Source organism: Chelonia mydas, chromosome 11, assembly GCF_015237465.2.
Source record: "Chelonia mydas isolate rCheMyd1 chromosome 11, rCheMyd1.pri.v2, whole genome shotgun sequence".
In the NCBI taxonomy this organism is placed as follows: domain Eukaryota; kingdom Metazoa; phylum Chordata; order Testudines; family Cheloniidae; genus Chelonia; species Chelonia mydas.
Window position 1 is genome coordinate 4,832,556 of NC_051251.2, and position 21,719 is coordinate 4,854,274.

Consider the following 21,719-nt stretch of genomic DNA (forward strand, 5'->3'; position numbering starts at 1 on the left):
CTGCTTCCATTTTTCTTCTTTTCCAAGATGTTTTTATTTGCAACAGAAGGTTTATAGGCCACTTGGAAAATGAAGAGAACAGTTGGTTTGGAGAACTAAATGGAGTAATGCAACTTTTAAAAGTTACGAATGTAAATTAACTCAGTTCACAATAGTCAATTATTGCCTTGGTAAGATGGGTTGTTGAATTTTTGCTTTCAAACTGCCTGTTACAGGCAAAAAATGGAAAGCGAATCAGGAATCGCATAGTATCCTTCATGTCCTAACTGTCAGATTCTTGTTCCTTTTCAGAGTGGGCCTTACAACAAATTAGAACATCCAGAGCACAGTCTGGATTACACATTACCCCAGTAATCCACCCTACTCCAGACTCTTGGGACAGTGAAGCAAACACTGTGGGGTTTCACCTTGGCCTCCTGTCTGAATTCCAGCACCTGTGTGTGCCTGCTTCTTCAGCACTAATGCCTGCACACAAATTTAAACACCGGCTTTGCACTTGTAGATTATATCATAGGATGCATATGAAGGTGGCTGTTAGATGGCCTATCTCAGGGGTGGCCAACCTGAGCCTGAGAAGGAGCCAGAATTTACCAATGAACATTGCCGAAGAGCCACATTAATATGCCAGCAGCCCCCCAACCGCTACCCCCCTTCAGCCCCCAGCGCCTCCTGCCCACTGGCAGCCCTGCCAATCAGCGCCTCCCCCTACCTCCCCATGCCTCCCACCGGCCACGATCAGCTGTTTTACAGTGTGCAGGAGGCTCTGGCAGGGTAAGGGGAGGAATGAGGGCATGGCTGGCTCAGGGGAAAGGGCAGGGGCCTTGGGGGAAGGGGTGGAGTGGTGGCAGGACCTGGGGCAGAGCAGGGGGTTGAGCAGTGAGCACCCCACAGCACATTGGAAAGTTAGCATCTGTAACTCCAGCCTCGGAGTCAGTACCTATGCAAGGAGCCGCATATTAACCTCTGAAGAGCTGCATGCGGCTCCGGAGCCACAGGTTGGCCACCCCTGGCCTATCTGAAGGAGCTGCTGGTTCTCAGTCCAGTTCCTAAAATACAGAGGTCTACAGTGTGAACTCCATCACAAAGAAACCCTTTGCTGACAGTCTCAAAAGAGAGGCCAAAGACTGACTGGGTCATAGAGGATTAACCAGTTCTCCCTAAAATCATAAAGGTTCAGATGACAGCCTGTGATCATTTAACCTGAGCCAGACTTTAGCCTGCAGTACAGTGTTGAAAGGCTGTGTACAATCCTTAGAGCCACTCAGTCTCCAACTAACCAGACAAAGTTCTGATGAGCTGACCAAAATGACTTTTTCCAAACCAGATTATGTTTTCAAGGGAAAGTCAAACATTCCATGTATTTTAGAGTGACTTAAAGTTATGGTATTAGACTGCAGCCAATCAGTAAGGACCTAACTCACCTGTAGGAGTGTACTTTTTATTGTTTTTCAAAGAGGAAAACATGTATTGTCGTAAGTCCTCCATGTAGGGTAACTGCACATATATCAGACACTAAGGGGGGGAAAAACAAGAGAGAAGAAAGTGAACTTGAAGTGAAAATTCAAAGTTAGTCCCAGAAGTAAGGGCAGCAGAAGTATAAGGAAATCAGAAATCTAGAAACTGTACAAAGTGAAATAGTCTGATTTACTAAAAACTGTGGTACAATACAAATGTTAAGTACAATATTTAACATAATTATTACTTTCACCAATATCAGGATGATTAAAAAAAATTGGGTCAGTAATGCTCTAGCCATTTATGAGACTTACTGGCTCACCTGGTCCATCATCCTGCTAGTTTAGGATTGTTGCCTACAGCTCTGTCCAGACCAGCTTTAAATATGCCATGCAATGGAGCTTTCATCACTGCCCGTGAGAGACTGCTCTGTAGCCGACTCCATCTTACCATCAGAAAAAGCTGTTTTTGACATTCCCTGCCTAAATTTTGTTTATTCATATACCTCCTCCAGCTCAGGGCACCCGAAATAATTCTTTTCCATCCTTGATGTTTATACCCTTTAAAAATACAAAGACTTATGTCCACCCCCACCGTAGTCACTGCTTAGCCAAACTATACATATTTAGCTCTCTGAACAGTCTCTTGCAAGTAAGATCACTGGAGACATATGCTGCAGAAATTCTGCAATACTGTACAGCTTTTAGGGGCTCACTGGGGATTTTTTTGTATTTCAATGTGTGGGTGCGGGTGTGTGTAATGTAAAGCATTCATTTTTTTTAAAAAACTACATTTCTAGCCCTTCTAGTTTCAAAGGAAACCTTCCCAAATGCAATGTGAAACAATCCGGCACTATCTTCCAGAGTCTATAGACTAACTCAAACAATATCTCTGAGAGACATGAAATAAAGAAAATGTAGAATCATAGAAATGTAGGGCTGCGAGGGACCTTGAGAAGTCATAGAATCATAGGACTGGAAGGGACCTCAAGAGGTAATCTAGTCCCCTGCACTCATGGCAGGACTAAGTATTATCTTGACCAGTGGTGGGCAACCTGCGGCCTACCAGGGTAATCCACTGGCGGGCCACGAGACAGGTTGTTTACATTTGCACAGTGGCCTGCAGCTCCCAGCGGCCGCGGTTCGCCATTCCCAGCCAATGGGAGCTACAGGAAGTAGCGTGGGCTGGCGTGCCGAAGGTTGCCGACCCCGGAACTAGACAGTGGGGAGTCTTGAGTTCACCCACTCCAGTCATAAAGCTTGGGCACACCATAAACTTGGAGCTGCTGATTAGTAAAACACCACTAATCAAAAGCGATGGCCAGTGCTGTTGTCTCACACCTTCTCCATAACTTGAAGACCAGAACTGACAAGATGACTAGACAGAAGGGTCAGAAAGAGGTCTTTCTAAATGTCTCACAAAGCCCTGCCACTCTACCGCTATCATTCCCATATATTAAAGAAGAAATAAACAAGGCCCTCATGGCCATTAGAAGTGGAAAAGCTGCTGGCAAGGCCCATATTTACCACAAATTCCTTAAGAATTTGGAACCAAACGGACAACCAAGGTTCACAGACCTAGTCCCTGCATTACATTCAAGATAAAGATCCCAAAAAGCTGATTTAAGGTTGTAGTCATTACCCTCCTCAAACATGGGAAACCAACAAATGATGCCACCAGCCATCACCCAAAGGCACTCCTCTCCACAATTTGCAAGTTAATGGAGAGGGTCTTACTGGTCCATCTCACTCCATCTTTGAGGCCACCCTGCCAAAGGAACAGGCTGGTTTCAGATCAGGATGGAGTTGCTACAACCAGGATCTTGTCATTACTAGTCACGCTGAGGCTGGCTTCCAGTGGAATCTAAAAACCGGAACAGTGGTGATAGATTTATCGACCACCTACGACACGCAAGTCTTCAAGTCCAGCCCCCATTCAATTCAATGGGATGTCAAATAAAAAACTTAATGACAACAACATTAAATGTCAACTATTTCACTACTGATTACTTTAGCACAAACTTCCCACTCATGTGCTTTATTCAGTGCAGCGAGACATGTCTGAAAACCCTTTTGACAGCTATTAGACCCACATTCTGCATTAACATGCATCCTATAGCGCTACATGGAGTATAAGTCAGTGAACAATCTGACCACAACTTTTAAAGTTGCAAATACTGAATGTTTTTTCTTGTCCCCTCCCTTCTTGATTGCTTTGCTATGAAAAGAAAATCAAATGTCTGACTGAAGATCTAGAGCATGGGTTTTCAACCAGGGGCTGCGAACAAGTTCTAGCAGGTTCATGGACACCTCCCTTTCTTTATAGCTAGGATAGCAATGAGGTCCTGAAACATTTTTCAGTTATAAGAGGTTCATGGTACGGAAAAGGTTGAGAACCAATGATATGGGGGAATTCAAAGATCTGGGGGGAAGACAGATGTCAGAGAGGTGAGGGGGACATTTTTAAAAATAAGATAGGGTAAAATAAAAGTCATTATTATTAAAACTATACAATAAAGACACACGTTTAAACATACCGTTTTGTTCTACCATGTGCACTTGCAGTGAGTTCACCCTAAAGAATATCCCAAACCCTTCAAATCTCCCCCCAAATTTCACAGATTCTGGGGCCGGGGGGGGGGGGGGGGGGGATATAGCAAGAGTTAACAACATTTCTAGCAGAGCTCTACTGGTTCTAGTCTCAATTATTTCTTCCAGCATCTTAATGATTTTAACTAGCTGCTCAGAATTCCCAATTTCTTAGTATTTTGTTGGTATTTAGATGCCCAGAAATGACTGCAATAGTCCAGATATGGGCTCATCACAGATTTATAGTAAAACAAAATTATCTCCTTGCTCTGTGTCTTGATGTCTCTGTGTCCAACCCAAAATCACGCTGGCCTCTTTTCCTGCCTTATCATACTGCAAACTCATATGTAATTTGCTTTGTTGTAAAACTTCATAAATTAATGTTTGCAAACAATGGATTTAGAGACTCTCTGAAGAAAGGCATTATATAAGGTCAAAATGTTACCTCATATGCATCCTTGATACGTGGAAAGGCTACGCCAACCTGAGGATTAGATCTTCTGTCATAAGCATAACGCACTATGGCCACCACATCCAACTCATCCAAAGCATGAATCAGGGCAGAAAGAGCAACTGCTGCAGCCTGTCAAGAAAGAGCTGCAAGTTCATACAAGCCCTCGTTAAAAGCTATTCAGACCAACTTTCACACTGAATCCAAAAGCACTGGCGAGGACCTCTCCACTTTTAGTCAGCAGCTTGACTTAAACACCACCTTTTACCTCCAAAAGACACAGCAATAGGCACAGTTCAAATCTGGTCACGACAGTGGATATATTAAAAAGTAGGGACTATCTTTAGATCCTGTACATATCACCATTTCAAAACAAACATGGAAAAGGTTCTAAGTGAAACTGCAGGATAGAAAGGAAAGAAGAAATGGTACTTTCAGGGCTTTGTTTTTGAAGTTCCTATTTTCTTGAATGTTGAGAGTAGACCCAGATTTCATTTTAAATGTGAGAGAGACTGAGTGCAGGGGTATTACATAGTCACCAGTGAACAAAAGGTTAAACCTCAAGTCAGGTTCCCTGTCCTCTTGCACAGATGTTCAGAGGGAGGACTATAAAATGGCTGCTAGGAAGTAATAAGGCTTGCTTGAAACCCAAGTTGGAGAGTTTTGGCTCCTTTTCTGGTTATAGTAATTTATTTTCCTTTTTCCTCATAATCATTAGCCCTTGAAGGGAAAGAAACCTTGCTGACTGCCTCTGTATTTTTTTCTGCTGAGGTTTTACATCAGCTTGCAACATTTCAAACTTTGAAAAAAATACAAACCACACTTTGCATTCCCATGAGACAGTCTGAGATACAATGATCCGCATAAAATCAAGCCACCATTTACAAACACTTGTAGCCTTTCCAGGTATAAACAAACAACAGTGAAACTTACAAATTTCTCATTTCTGATTGGACACATGATATTCATTTTGGGCTCAATTCAGCTCCCATTGACCTCTATGAGAGCTGGATCTGGACCTTTGTAAGTTGCATAGTGAAGAATGTATTTGTTTTAGTAACACCAAAGGACCCCTACACCATCATTACCGCCAGACTCATTACCATTAATTCACAGTGAGCCCCCACTCAACTTAAAATTAATTTATCTTACCTCATCATCTTTTGCTGCAAAGACCTTCAGAACCTGGTTGCCCATGTAGTGATGCCTCTGGATCTATAAATTAGAGTTTCTAAAATTATTAGTTTTGATCTAAAACAAATGTCATTTTTAATTGTACCAACTAATTAATTCTACACTAGAACAAACAAACATAATACCCACATGTAAGGCCAGAGCATTTAATTACTATGTACGGTAGCCATAAAACTTATACGTGGCTCTGTTTCCATTTACCACACAACGTGGAACACTACTCATATTTTGCAGTATTCATCAGAGAACTGCCATCCTATCAAATGATGTTTGGAAGGTGCTGCACTAGCCTTATTAGTCTGTATGGAGAGTGGCAGTGGTTGCCAAAGGGAAAATTACACTTCACTGGGACAGATACGATTCAGCATCCACATTTTGCTTTTACAACCTGGCAAAATTCTCAGATCTGAGATCAGACTTGAACTAACAAATTCCAGGATATCTGGTAGCCATTGCTAGGTATGAATGGGCAATAAAGAAATGAAATACTGGGCTCATGGAACATTTGTCTTGGGGTGAACAGTTCTACATGTTATTTAATACTATTTAGAAAGTTACAGACAAGATTGAAGTATGCCTGGTACTGGTTCTCTTCAGTATGTTAAAAATCTTTGAACGTGTGGATAATAAGGCTCCTGGATGTAGATTTGGAGGCAGATGTTCAGCAGCTGTAAACTGTCGTAACCCCATTTAAGTCAATGACAATTTATGCCAGATGAGGATCTAACCTTCAGAAATCAGCACCATTCCTGAAGTTCTTGAAGTCAACCTGTTGTATCTACTATTATTCCTTCCTCTTTGTCTTTAGGAGCTAAAATATTATGGTGTCGAGCATCACATATATCTAGATATATATGTCGCTGCATTTTCTTTGGTTTACCAACATCTCCTTTCTGTATTTTAAAGTCTTCTATGATTTCTTGATTTACATGGTATTGCTTATAAATTAAAAATCAAAGTTTAAAAAACAGCAATAAGAAGATGCCTTATGATCTTCTTTCCTGAGGGATGCAAATGACTGAAAAAGCTGCTTCGGTACATTGAGAAAATGATATAAGGTGGGTTTATTCCCTCTTTAATCCTGTATTTGGAACTGCTCCAGTTTCTCTGGTTAATATGCTACATGCAGTATGCTGCACTGGAAAAGGAGGGGAGGAGCAGACCCAATGGCTGAGGAGGAGGAGCCACCTGTCTCAAGGCAGGGAAGTTCATGGCCACTGCACCCAAGGAGGCGGCAGAGTAGGGTGGTGGAAGCCAGGGACTCCTTTCTGAGAGGGCGGAAGCACCCATCCGCCAGTGTGACACGATGTCCCAGGAGGTGTGCTGCCTGCTGGAGCCCGCACCTAAGATGTTACAGAAAGGTTACTGAGGCTCAGCTATCCCTCTGACCTCTACCCCCACACTGCTCATTCATGTGGGCACCAAATAATTCTGTCAGGTCTGACCATGAGAAGATCAGCAGTGACTACAGGGCTCTCAGAGTGAAGGTGAAGGAGTCAGGGGTGCAGGCTGTGTTCTTGTACATCCTCCTGGCTGAGGGTAAGGGCCCAGGCAGGAATATGTGTATTCTGGAAATGAATGCATGGCTGCGCAGACAGTGTTGACAGGAAGGCTTTGGCTTTCTTGATCATAGCACGCTGTTCTGGGAAGGAAGACTGCTGGGAAGAGATGGGACCCATCTGACCAAGAAGAGGAAAAGCATCTTTACACAACAACTCATCAACTTAACGAGGAGGGCTTTAAACTAGGTTCTAAAGGGACAAATCAGGAGGAGATGGTAGATGAGGCCTTTCTAGAACAAATAAGGGACTTTAGCTACTCAGAATCTTGAATTGGACTCAGAACGGGATAAGTAACTAATGTAGTTCTGTGAAGAGCTAGCGCAGTGTGTTCCCACTGGTCTGTTTTGCTTAGTAGAAAGGCAGCTTTCTAAAGTAGAAGCTTTACTTTCTGGGTGCCCACATGATCAGACCGTGTTATAATAATCCAGTCTGGAGGTGATTAAGGGATGGGCTGTTGTAACTAGATTCTCACGTGAAAGGAAATGGCACAAACTCCTGTCTAGTCAAAGATGTTTTGGGCCACTGCTGTTATAAAAGAGTTCACGGACACATCTAGCAAGACTGAGGCTGAGCACCTGTGGACAATAGAGGGATGGTTGCAGCGTCTGACAGCTTTCTATGTATTGCCCTCTGCCAACCAGCATCACCTGTTTTTCATGATGATGGCTAATGATCCTTCTGCTTTTCATCCAGGTCCCTATTTTGTCAAGACACTGTATCATCTGGGAGACTTGACAAGACAGAGAAGTAGATTTGGGAGCATTCAGCATACTGCTAGCACTGAGGCTCAGTATCTTATGGTCCCCCCAATGACTTCACCATGGATAGTGAATAAAAGAAGCAACCTGACTGAGCCCTGTGGGACTCCAGGGGGATGCGTAGATGCCCATAACCACTATTGGGGATCTCCTGGAAAGGGAAGAGTAGTGCCAGCTTAAAATTTACTGCTTTCATGTGTATGCGTATGTGTATATTCCATTTTTAGAACATGAGGCAAGATATCTCGTTGTCCAGGACTTCCCAAATGATTAAATCCTGCTTTCCTAGCTGATTGTCGAAGTTGTAGATAGCAGGAAGGCAAAGTGTTTGGTTCTTACTGAGATAGGGAATGTCTCATTTTAAGCCTTGTAAGGCTCCCAGATGCCATGGTGATGCATGGCAAAATGAATGCTTCCAATAAAAAGAGTTAGAATATATCCACAAACACTCTTTAATGTATCTCTATAGTGTATGTATCTACTTTTAAAAGATATAATAATCTTCCGACACTTACTGCTTCTGAGCCCTAATTTTGTGAACCAATCACTACATTTAATTTTTGTTACTTTAATGAAAACAAGAGGAAAACCACAGCTCATAGCTTAATCCTAAAAGCGTTAGAATTAAGACACTTAGCTTCCAAGAGTTCTCAAACATTGGTGAGCTTCTATTGGTAGTACAGTGAAATAAACACACAGACTTGGACAAAGCCAGAGGATTTTGTGCAGGGAACTATCCAGGGACTGGAGAAGGAGGAATCCACTTCCTTGCCACTGGCAGAGGGTGGGGCAATTCTGAAGCTTCTTCTTCAACCACTACTTCAGCTCCTGGGCTAAAGTAGGGATTGCAATACTTCCGCCACCCCTACGTGAGGATTTGTGACCACTGGCTCTGTATAATCATGAGCCAGAGGCCACACCGATGAACCTTGCTCAAATGCCCCCTTTATAGTGATCTATGTGGAGTCCAGATCCACTGGACACAGCAAATGTGAACTGTCCCTGCACACCTAATAACAGCCACCCACACAACATGCACCTGTTCACTGGAGCATAATACAGCATCATTGTCCCCTGGTGACTCTGACCTGTATTCAACAGTTATCCAGTAATTGAGTGGGAAGAAGTTCAATACTGCACCTGAGATGATCTGCTGAATCCTAGTACAGAAAAACACTTCGCTTCGGTTTTGTATTTCATTTGCTCCTCATCTACTTTAGAGAAAGGAACTATATCGCTCCCATAGCAGAACCCTGGAGAAGAAGAGATGAGCATCTGCTAAGCATAAGGGCCTACATTTCTTACACTGAAATTAGCACTCTAAATATTTTAACAATGCATGCATGCCCCACAGCTATACCCCATACGATTAATTTTGTAATTTACATCAAATTACTTTCTCTTGTTAACAAAATAATCACACACTCCATAGACACAATTTGCAAATCACAAAAAACAGTTACACTCCTTGTGCATCGTTTTATATAATGTACCTACTATTGCAGATATCAGGAAAGAAAAAAATATTTACTTATCACTCTGCCCAACACCTTATACTCACAAAACAATACTCGGTGAAAAGAGCATGAGCGCTCCTTGCAAATAAAAATAGCAAAAAATAACACAAATCAGCAGGAGACTCAAAGAAAGGAATCCACAAAAAATTCAGAGACCAAGTGCCATTAAAATGGATATTAAAGAACTACTGATGCCTCATGGAAAAGCAAAAACCTTTCTGTAAAGAGACTAGTTGATCTAGTGTTTATTTCTGTATTTGGCTTCCTTTGCTTGTTATTATTAGGGATATTTGCATGAAATCAGGATCTTTGTTTCTTAGGAGCATATCACCTGGTTCTTGCTGCTTATTCCCCAATCTGAAGTTACAATATTCTGCTTGCAATACCACAATTAGCTTCTGTTTAGCTGATGATGCTGTCAGAGCCTGAGGATGATGTCTTCAGGTGGGGAATAAACACCAGAAGCAATGAACATCCCAAAATGAAGAACTTGTTTGCATGTACACTTCCTTAGGAATTTGAAAAGAAAATGAAAAAGCAAAACTCAAAAAACACACTCAATGTGCAGAATACTCTGTAAACAGAATGTTCTCCAACAATATCTATGAAACATCAGGAGCTCTTTAACTGCAGTTGAACGTCAGGCCACTGGGTGAAGACATCTTTGGTCTCTTTAGTTTATTTTGATATTGGAATCAAAAGTAAATTGTACCTATTTACTACTGCTTTTCTCTGAAGAAAGTATCTGACAGGCATTCACAGATCAGGACTTCAGCAGAAGGAGGTCAGGAATGCTCAAAGATTTCTAGAATGTTCTGACCCTGCTTGAGGAAGCAGGCAGCAGCTTTGGTGTGAGGAAGGATCAAGAGTGTTTCAATATATTGTAACATATCGTAGCCTTGTTACCAACATTATAAACTTCTATCCTCTTTTTTAAAATATGCTGTAGCTCAACCACAACATGTGGATGTGGTCCAGGAATCGCTCTCTAAAATCCCATTGTTACGATGGAGGTCAGATTAGATTATCATAATGGTCAGTTCTGGCCTTAAAGTCTATTAATCAAATCCCAAAATATAAAAACTATCCAGAGGTGAGTTAGTTTAGATCCAAGGACAGTGCCATCTTAGAGAACTACTACTAACAGGCAAATAAATGTACACCCCCCCCCCCCCACTAAGTCTACATGGATAGATCCATATTTAAGACCCAATCCTGCTCTCACTGAAGACATGGCCATTACAAACTCATCTGAAACATTTAAGCATACTGAAGGAAACAGAAAGTGTCCCCAAATTAACTGGAGTGATGGCAATAATTTAGCAGGAAAAGATGCTGGGGAATTCGAAGAGAACCCTACCTAAAATCTACCCTATAAGTGGATTTTTTTTAAGTTTGAAATTATGAAACATGTACAGAACACTAAATTAACATTACTTACTAGCTTTTTTCCTAACTACATCATCTCTGCTTAAAGAGACACAGTCAACTTAAAATCACACAAATGTATGAACATTTTTAACCTACCACACCGGACCCTCGCTAGAACGTGGGATTTGGGATCCATGCCAAGTACCGCGTTATAGCAGGGACTGCGTTAAAATGAAATTACTGTATACAGTAAATGTCACATCCATAAAGTACAGAAAACCTTAGAAAATAAACTCCTACTTGACGGAAACAATAAACGAGAAAAAAAGTGTTGTTTTATTAGAGATCTAAAGTCGACATTACAATAAACTAGTCTAGTTTTTCTTTAAAAAGTCGGTGAGTTGTTTTTGCTTCTTGCTGCTGTGCTGCTTCCGCTTAGCAAACTGCAAAAGGCTATGTAGCTGCATGATTTTTATAGGCTCAACGTCTTGCGCCTAAAACCATCTCAAAGCAGTCTCTAAGCCAGCTACGGTCGCAGTTGATGTTGGAACGACGTCCACTTCATCTTCCTCTTCTTCTTCCATGGCGAAAGCCAATTCTTCAGCTTCTGGAATGTTGTCTGGTCGTACGGCCTGAAGAATTTGGTCATCCGTTAGACTTTCAACAACGGGACAAAATTCTTCTGCTTCATCGTCGCCTCTTATCCAGGACGCAATATTTTGTGGCAGAACAGTTACCCCGAGCCCGGACAGTTGCTGGCACAGCTCCTGCATCCACTCCATGTCTGTTCTTCCAACTTCCTCCTCTGTAAACCCCTCAAAGTCGAATTCCTTGTCAGACTGTCATCTGCTTTCTTCATTTTCTTCCAGGAGCGGATGGCCAAATGACTCTCTCAGTCCCACCATCCAACAGCAGTTTATCGTTTCAGTGCGTAATAAATTCCAGGAATTGCCGCCAATGTAAAAGAAGTCTTTTATAGTCAACTTCTTCAGAAAATCGGTGACAGACAACTTGCTTTCTATCATTTGTCGTACCAAGTTCTGTCGATAGTGCTGCTTAAAAATGGCGATAACACCTTGATCAAGCGGCTGGATTTTGGAAGTCGTGTTTTTAGGTAAGTATTCAACCCATATTTTACCATCACCGGTTCTGAGTCTTTCGGCCGGAGGATGCACTGAACAGTTGTCTAGCAAAAGAACGGCCTTTTCTTCTAAGCGTTTTGCCCGCAAATGCTTTCGCACAAAAGGGACAAATTCGGTAAAGAACCATTGTTCAAAAATCTCTCTGGTCATCCAGGAATTTTTGGAGTTCTTGTATGAAAACAGCAGGCAATTCACATTTACGTGATGAAAGCACCGAGGCATGAGAGACTTTCCAATGCGCAATGGTTTTAATTTATGCTTGCCTGTTGCATCCACACAAAACAATGAAGTAAGGCAATCTTTTGCTTGTTTATATCCTTCTTTCTTACGTTCATCTGTTCTGACAGCCAGGGTTTTATCAGGCAACATTTTATAATAAATTCCTGTTTCGTCTGCATTATAAACCTGTTCCACCGAGTAACCCTCTGCCTGTAAAATTTCCCTCAGCTTTGCAGGGTACGATTGCGCGTCGTCGTCATCAGAGCGTTTTTCTCCCGAAACTGCAATCTGAGAGATTCCGTGTCTTTTCTGACATCACCATAGCCAACCTGAACTCACCTTAAAATTGCTGAATTTGCCATTAAGTTCCCAGTCGAATTTTTCCGCTTGCATGGCTATAAGCGGACCAGAGATCGGAATGCCTTTCTGCTGTTCTTTCACAAACCACATGTACACCACAGAATCAAGATCAGCATCATTCGCTAAACGGGCTCATTTTCTTTGAAGGCCATGCTCTTCATCCAGGTTATGAATGTAAGGTCCAAGCTTGTCAGCATTCTTTAGCCATCCACGAAAGGTGGACTCGTTAATGCAAATATCGCGGTTAATCTTTGCCTGGGTTTCGCCATTTCTAAGTGGTTCGAGAGCGTCCAATTTCTCCTGCACTGAGTAAGCCTTCCTTTTGCCTGACATTTTTGACATCTTTCTAAAGATAAATACAGTACTGTACCTGTAAATTATTATTACATTACATTCGTATGGCGTTCTAGGCCTACAGCAATCGTCTTAGGGCTTGTCTACACCACAGCGGGGAGTCGATCTAAGATACGCAACTTCAGCTACATGAATAGCTGACGCTCTCCCGTCGACTGCGCTTGTGCTCCTCATTCTGGTGGTGTACTAGAGTTGACAGGAGAGCGCTCAGCAGTCGATTTATCGTGTCTATACTCAAAAAAATTGTACTCTACTGCCCGTAAATTTGGGATCCATGGCCACGACCATGTTATATCCAAATTCGCATTATATAGACGCGCGTTCTAGCGAGGGTCTGGTGTATTGTTACAAACAACACCTAAGATTAGTACAATTAAAGGAGTTGAGAAAAAAAAATTCTATATTTTCATTTTACTTGGTGCACTTGACCTTCTGTAGTCATATGCACTGTCTCCCCTGTATAATTATTCTATTTCCCCCATTTGTGTAAGACTTTTAAATAGCACCAAGAGAAAGAAACATTTTTTAAAATAGCAAAATGTGACTGTGTACCCTCAAAAATGTATAGGGGAGTGTCCACATAGCAACTAGACACCCACGGCTGGCCTGTGCCAGCCGACTTGGGCTTGTGGCTATTTCATTTCTGTGTAGGCTTCCAGGCTCAGGCTGGAGCCCAAGCTCTGGGATCCTCCCACCTCACAGGGTCGTAGAGCCCAGTCTCCACCCCAAGCCCGGAAGTCTATACAGCAATGAAACAGCCCCACAAGCCCAAGCCAGCTGGCACGGGCCAGCTGCGGGTTTTTCTTTGCTGGGTAGACATACCCAGGGAGACTGAGAAGCAGATATAGCCCTTGAAACAATTTTTAACTCAAATTTTTAAAAATGGACTGTATTTCAAGTTGACGATGTGCCTTTATTCATCTAAGAAATTGAATTCTTTGCATTCAAAGAGAAACTAAACTGTGCAAAACACAAATTTACATGCTGTGAGGACTGTCCTGCATTCCGTCACTGTGGCACCTCAAACCTCCTTTTAGTCTAAATGGTAAAGCTAATTCTCAAACTTTTTCATGGTGAGAACCACATCTAACAGAGAGATTATCCCCTAAACACCCCCTTCTTTTCATCATCACAGAGACCACAGCCCCTTCCATTCACAATTGTATAATATCCTTGTGGCACATACTTTTCCATGCAGGCAACTGCTATAACGGTAGGAAGGTATTTGATATATTTTTAGATATATTTTGATGCAATTTAACACCTGGAAACAAAAAAAGTCAGCACCCTCCACCAGCCCATCCACCACGGAGCACAAGTGCTCCACAGAGCACAGCTTGGGAACTGCTACACTGCCTTCTAGTTCCTACCTGGCATTATTATTATTGCAATATTAGAGTCCCGTGAAATTCTTTTAATTTTTTTATAATTTTGGGGTGGGAGGTTATTTTGTGTTATTTCGTGTTATACATTTTATCCACACAGGGGATGGATGGGGAGTGGAGAGGGTGCTGGGAATTCTGGGGCGAGGTGGGGATTGGAGAGTGAGCCCACCCCTCACTCACCCTGCAGTGGTGGCTCTGGTCCTGCAGGGCTGGGCCTGGCTTCCTGCTCTGGGTATTTGGACCTGGCGCACGGGGTCACAGCACTGCTCGGGTTTGGCCCAGCAATCCCGCCAGCCATCATACGCTGATCATGATGAAGTGGCAGTGCGACCTAGTGCACCAGGAGCCACAACTGCAGGATGAGGTTTTTTGTTTTATTTTGCTGTATCCATTTTTTGTTGTTGTATTATTTTGTCTTTGTAAAAAACATGCAGCTCTAGCTACAGTGGCAACAATATGAATTTTACAGATATACAAGATGACAAGCTCCCTACACCCAAGAGTTTACAATCTAAGGCCACAGTTGGACTTCTAAATCCGTCTTTAGGCACCTAAGGGTGGGATTTTCAAATACACTTAAGTGACTTAGGAGAACAAGTCCTAAAATTTAAGCCTAAATGTCTTAAGAGGGCACAGACAGAATAACCCATACCTTGAACAAGATCATCTTTCTGAACTTCTGTTTCATCGTCATCATCCAAGCAGTAGACAGTCTCTTTTTGCACATCTTCTTTTTTTAAGGTCTTGGCATCCACAAGAGTCCAGGACTTTTTCACCTTCTCTTCTGTGAGCTTTGTGTCAACATTGAAAGAAAAGGAATATTTAAATCTCATTTGGGGCTGGTCCCCACCACAACATGAGAATCAATTCCTAGAATCATTTCTCTTGACCAAGTGCTGGGTCATTTTACCAATAAACAGCATTTGCTGCTCTGACCATCACTAGTGCTCTACTTATATTGACAATTCTCATTTCAGATTAAACAAATGGCTCTCATTTCCCTCCAACCCTTGCTGGTCTTGCCTATTTAAATTGTAAAGTCTTTGGGGGTAGAGGCTGTCTCTTACTCTGCCTTAGTATAGTGCCTAGCACAACACCATAATCAAATAATTATAATAATTATTATTATAAATGAGGAGAAACAGGAAGCTGGCAAGGGAAGCCTGTAGTGATTAGACCTTACCCAAGCCTAATAAATCCACCTTCTAGACATCAGGCATATTACTGAATTAGAGTCTTTCGCCTTGAAGCAACAGAATACTGAAGAGAATCCTATTTTTAGGTTCAGGTGATGAACCAGTTAAACTCTATTTCACCAAAATCACTTCAGTATCACTGAACTACATGGCTGCCTAGCTACTATTTACATGATAGGCAGCTGAGGTGTTACACGTTTTCCTACTTTTAAAATGTTTTTCCTCTTATTGCTGTGTGAAAGACCCACACAAACAATAGGGGAAACAGACTGAACAGTGAAACTGACTATATGTAAGGTCCTGCCAAATTGCAAAAAGCAAACACTGAAAAAAGAGTGAAAATATTTTCACTAATCTTTTAAAGTTATTAGAATCTTACATGTGACTTGTAACAACAGTAAGTAAAACACTTATGCCCACAAATGTGATTTCAAATTGAGGGTAACCTTATTACTATTTCTAAAAAAAAAGTACAATTTCCCCTGAGAAATAAGGAAAATATTAAGCCTCATTTATTTCTGGGCATTTCAGAGACAGCCAGTTGGAATGCTCCATGTGAATGCAGCACCCTAAGTCAGGTTTGTAAATTTTATACAATTAAATGTCACATTGTGGATAGGAATTACTTTCTCTTTCTGAATATTGTTAACTTTAATGCTTTAACATGCATGTCTAATATGGCAAAGTTATGGTTGCTGTGAGAACTATAACTTTAGATTTATTGGTTTTTGCGCATGTAAAATCTCACCATAATGTTTTCCTTCATCTAGCTTAAGGTATTTAATTTTCTTGTCTTTAAGGAAAAAATGAAGGTGCAGCTAACTATGCTCCTGCCAAAGTATACTTAAATATGTGATTTTAGTAACTTACTGATTTGTATGCCACAATCCTTATAGACAGATTAGAACCTATAGTTAGCTGGCAAGGCCAAGCCATAGGTCTTCTTTCGATTTTCTTAAACATTGAAAGACGCTCCAGGCTCTCTCTAAATTAAAGAATCAAAAAAAGAGAGATGAATTCTTTGATAAGCTAAAATAAAACAATCCAGAAAATGCAATCTCCTCAGGAAAGGGTGGAAGCCCAACTGGCTTGGCTTGGATTGCACAAAGCACTAGAAAATAAACTACATAGAACATTCCTGTTACTGATCATAGTAAGAAGGGGGCAGAGAAGATGACCTAGTAGGTGTTTTCCATCTAAAATCTCTATGACATTAAGGTTAAAGACAGCATGTCAGTTCTTATGGGGAAGAAGAGATTACACAGTTGTTTAGGAAGCATTTTGCAGTTAGCTAACATTAACCCAATTAAGTAATTTAGCTAGCTGAACAGCCCAAATTACAAAAGACACCTCTGACTGGTAAGATGTTTCCTGGGCTGGAGATGAAAAAATAAAGAATCCTGTTTCAATTAACATTATTTTGTTTGTTTAGTATTTAACACTCCACACATTTTTAATAAGTTGTTAATGAATACACACTCTTTTCGCAGCTCAGTTAGGATAAAATCAGCTACTTTGAATATCTCTCAGCCAAACAGCAGATAAAAAAACCTCATAAGGCAAAAAAAGTTTTTTTTAAATGACTGTACATTAAAATTACAAAACACAACATTGCATAAGGTTGCACAGCTCAAAGTCAGAACATGTGAAAATTAAGATTGAAAATACAGTCTTAATTCAGGGAATATTTATTACATTACATCTTTTGTATGATCACAAAGATGTGTCTTCACGACCAACAAAGGCATGCTTTTACAGTTAGATAGTAGTTATCTTGCTGTAAAATCCTAGTGGAGACAAGGCTATGTAGTTTTTACAGCTATGTAGCTCAGAGAGGTCAACCACAGCTGGGGAGTATAATGTTGACCTCACCTAGCCACAATGCAGTAAAAACTACCTGCATCTTGTCTCCATTAGGTTTTAACTACCTAACACATGTTAGTTATCCCACTGTAAAAAATACACCCTTTTGGCAATATAAACATAGCCACAGTCATATCAAATAATGCAAGATAATTCAATAGCATTTTGTACAACCTAGGTTACATGTGTATTTAAAAACCTGTGTCCATGTAATTAAAACTATTATAATTCATGCACTCAAGGGGCTAAGTTAAAGTAAAAAACTCAATTTTAACTTTTACATTTCTTAACTTTTTAATGCTTAATTGTGCTACCTTAATTCTGTATTAACAGAGTTCTTTAGATTTAATTTCCTATGTTTTTTAGAAGAAATAGATTTCCAGTTCTCCCCGACAGTGAAGACCAAGTCCATAAGCAAATTTTGCCCCTGTAGACTTGCAGACAGCACAGGCCAATAGTTAACTGATTACTACATAATACACAACTCCATATATACACACACGTGGACTTTGATAAACTTGTATTTTAAAAAAAGCCTAAAGACAGCATAAATGCCTCTTGCCCTGTAGCCAGCCTTCTTGGTCCCACATTGTGTTTCTTGACTTCCCCCCTCCAGTTTAAACCAATATCAGACCTTAAAACCATATTACAAAATTCTACTTGCCCATCTGCTTGGATAAATTATTTATTTTTATAAGGGGGAAAAATATTTTTGATCAGCAGCATAGTAAAAAGAGGAAAGGAGATATTGTGTCTGGGATAGTAAATTTTCATGAAAGTTTTGCAAGGTTGCTTTATAAAAGCTGAATAAACTGACCTAAAGCTTCATATATTCTTAAACAACTTAAACTGCACTAAAGCTTTAATCTGTTAGCCAAACCCGCATTTATCCAAAGGTTTCAGGCCTCCCCTGAAACCAGGGAGTAAGCAGGGCTGTACTGCATTTATAGCCCAGGATAGGAAAGGTAAAGATAAAAGAGGCATTTATTATTTGTATTACAATAACTCCTAGGAGCCCTAGTGAAGGAACAGGATCCCATTGGCCTAGGTGCTATACAAACACAGAACAGAAAGACGGTCCCTGCCCCGAAGAGTCTGTATAATCTATGTATAAGACAAGAGGCAGCACTACAGATGGCTATAGACAGAATGCATATGAGTGGGGCAAGACTGCGTTTGTCACAGCCAGAAAAAAGGATGCTGCAGTAATTAAGAAGCGGGACGATGAGAGCCTGCATTGAAGTTCTAGCTGTGTGACTGAATAAGAAAGGCTACATGCTAAGAGGCATTATGCAAAAAGAATCTGCAGGATTTAGATATAGCCTGAGGTGAGGACCTAGACAGAGAAAGGTCCAAGTCAAAGCTGATGCACAGGTTACAGGTCTGAGTGACAGGCAGGATAGTGGTATTTCCACAGTGACTGAGAAAGGAGGCTGGGGGAGGCTTTGGGGCGGGGGAGACTTAGAACACCTGATAGTTTCATGCATGTGGATTATCCTAAAGGATAATCATGATCAAAAATATATTGTTTGGTTTGGTTTTGGGGTGCAGCAACAAAGCCTGTTCTTATTGCCATTGAAAAATCTCAGGCTGCTTTGTAGTCAAATAGAAAATAAATACGTAGCAGTGGTGTTATATTTCCTCACAAATAAAAGGTCTAAATTTCCCTTCTCATATAACATACTCTAACCAGCCATGGAGGCCGAGATGAGGAAAAATATATAATGGCTACAAAAGAAGAGAGGTACCAAATGATAAGTTGGGCAGGATGAGGGGAGGAAGCTACCAATCTAAAACACGTCGGGGAGAAGTCTCAGGCATAGCAGCAACTGCAGTGTTTCTAAGATACACACACATTTTTATTGTTTCACTGTGGAGACACCAAACCGTAAAACAATCTTTCTATCCTCGCATTAGCAATTCTACTGAAACAGTCCATTGTTAGACACAATAGCACAGCAGTTTGCTATTAAGCCATGAGCTTCAAGAAGCAACCATCAGTCACAATCTGTCTGGGGGAGTTTGATAAACTAGTTGATCTGCAACCAATCTGAGATCAGGAAACCAGGGCTACCATTATGTGCAAATGCTTTACATGCACTGCACACACATTTTAAAATAGCATTCATCTGCTAAATACCTTATATTCAATATGTTTTTGAAGTCTCATTTAGAGGATCACCCTCCTTAAAAAATTCTGAGAAACACAAGACAGAGGAGGAATAAGGGATACTTTCTATAAAGACAGAGTACCATATGAAGGAAAATTCACTTTCCATTATATAATTCTCATATCTGTTCTTTGAATCAAAGCCACTGAAGTTGATTTAAAGGACCCACCCAAATTTGTGATAAGTTACACAACTACAAAATGCCACCTCATTCATTAAAGCTTTTTGTGGATGAAATTAGAAACTAAACTTCCAGCATCTGAAAGGGGAGTATTCAAGTTTACCTGAAAGTGTAAATTTCATCCAGGCCTCCTTCTTCCTCTAAAGCAAACATCAATTTTCTCACCATACAGATGCCTTCTTTCTGCTGCTCGGTTAAGCCCTTCCTTGGAAAAGAGTTTCTGCACATATCAGAATGTCGACCATCGCCCGTATCCCCACTTCCATCTTCATCATCCACTGGAAACGGCAAGCTAAGAATACAATTAAAAACAGTTAATTTATTTTGCTACTTAACTAAAACAACTAACTCATTTTGGATGATTAAAAAAAAGAGACAAAAATTGCATTTGGATTGACCCTTTCTTCAGCCTGATGCCCTTTCAAATGTCAGTTCTAAGCCCCAGCAAAGAGTACCCTCCCAATCCCTTAATTATAGCTATGCTATTCATCATTCCTGTAATAACTGTTATTCTGTAGGAGGTTTTAATAGCCTGTAATAGCTGGTGAATTCATGAATAAAATTGACACTTTCCTGTAGGTTACAATCTGGGTTAGAGTTTAACTAGCATCTCTAGAGGAAATGATATTTTGCTGTACCCCAAACAATGTCATTAAGTTATCTAAGAATAACAGAAGCCCGTCTAGAAAAAGACCTGTGAGGTGATCTATTCCATCTCCCTGACAATACCCGTATATTTTCTACTGTTAAATTTCCTACTTGTTTAATTTTCAAACACCTTTGTGCTTTCTTCCATGCTGCCCCTCACGGTTGGGAGGAGCTCCCCATAAAAATCAAGTTACCTCATTATCCTCCTTTTCTCTGAAGTCTACAAAAAAAACTTGAGAATAGTTGGCTGCTGGTGTGCTGAGTCTACTGCCTATCCTACTGACCAATACTTATTGTTTCCTTGTATTCCCCACATCCGTCCGTCTGTCTGTATCTATTGTCTCTTGTTTTATACTGAGATTGCCAGGTCTTTGGGGAAGGGGCCATCTTTTTATTTCCGAGTTTGTATAGCTCCTAGCACCATGAGGTCCTGTTCTGTGATTCCTACGCACTACAGTAATTCAAATAATAATATTACAGGGAGTGGCACCTTTACACCAAACCACAGCATCTTACCACAACAGCAATTTAAGATGGTTATAATTATGTAATGAAAATGGCACAGAGCTGTAAAGATGCTTTAGAGCTATTTCCACACTTACAAAAATTGCAGTGAGATTCCCGTTTTCTTCAAGTTAGCGATGATAATTTCCAGCTGATCCTCACTAAAGGGACTGCTAAGGTCTGTAAACACCTCAATGTGTCGTTTCTCATATTTCTTTCCTCTTAAACAATATAAACAGAAGATTTGTAGAAATAAAACAATCCTGTTGCATCATTTGCTGAACACTTATTTAAAAAAATGTAAAACTGTGTCTCTAATAAAGTTTAGGACTTCTTGTAACAGAAGTCCATAAACATCAAGACATGCTGCCCTTAAGTACAAGAAGAATACATCCAGTCAGCATAGTTTGTTCTTTCTTATTATTATTCAGGGGAAGTCCGTGTCCTTTTTCTGATGTTTTCCCCACCAAGTGAATGGAAAGCCTAGCCCTCAGCTGACATAAATTAGTTTAACTACATTGAAGTCAATGGAGCTATGCCAGTGTATACCAATGAAGATCTGGTCTGTGGTGTTTATTAAAGGTGCTGGCTAATTCCTCCGAGGCTGCAAGACCATGATTATAAAGGTGTTAAACTGTGTCTACATGGATGTTAAGGGTTTTTTTCCCCCCAATCCTGTTAAGCTCACACAACTGAAAAAAGCATTTTTCTTTATCTAGGCAGGTCTCTAGGATTTGTCTACACTGCCACTGGGAGGTGTAATTCCCAGCATGCATAGACATACTCCTCCAGCTAGTGCA

General features: G+C 40.8%; 1 protein-coding gene across 2 annotated transcripts in view; it reads right to left on the reverse strand.

The window, feature by feature from the left end:
- Positions 1-21,719, reverse strand: part of XRCC5 (X-ray repair cross complementing 5) — a 71,383-nt gene that overhangs the window by 39,283 nt on the left and 10,381 nt on the right. Inside the window, exons 5-12 of one of the 2 annotated variants that reach the window (XM_037911994.2) lie at positions 21,018-21,140; positions 19,871-20,059; positions 16,423-16,537; positions 15,009-15,147; positions 9,149-9,261; positions 5,647-5,709; positions 4,489-4,626; positions 1,422-1,512 (exon numbers count right to left, since the gene is read on the reverse strand). In XM_037911994.2, coding sequence (XP_037767922.2) covers positions 1,422-1,512; positions 4,489-4,626; positions 5,647-5,709; positions 9,149-9,261; positions 15,009-15,147; positions 16,423-16,537; positions 19,871-20,059; positions 21,018-21,140 — 971 coding nt within the window. The remainder of the gene's footprint in view (positions 1-1,421; positions 1,513-4,488; positions 4,627-5,646; positions 5,710-9,148; positions 9,262-15,008; positions 15,148-16,422; positions 16,538-19,870; positions 20,060-21,017; positions 21,141-21,719) is intronic. The other variant, XM_037911996.2, reaches the window with a different exon arrangement.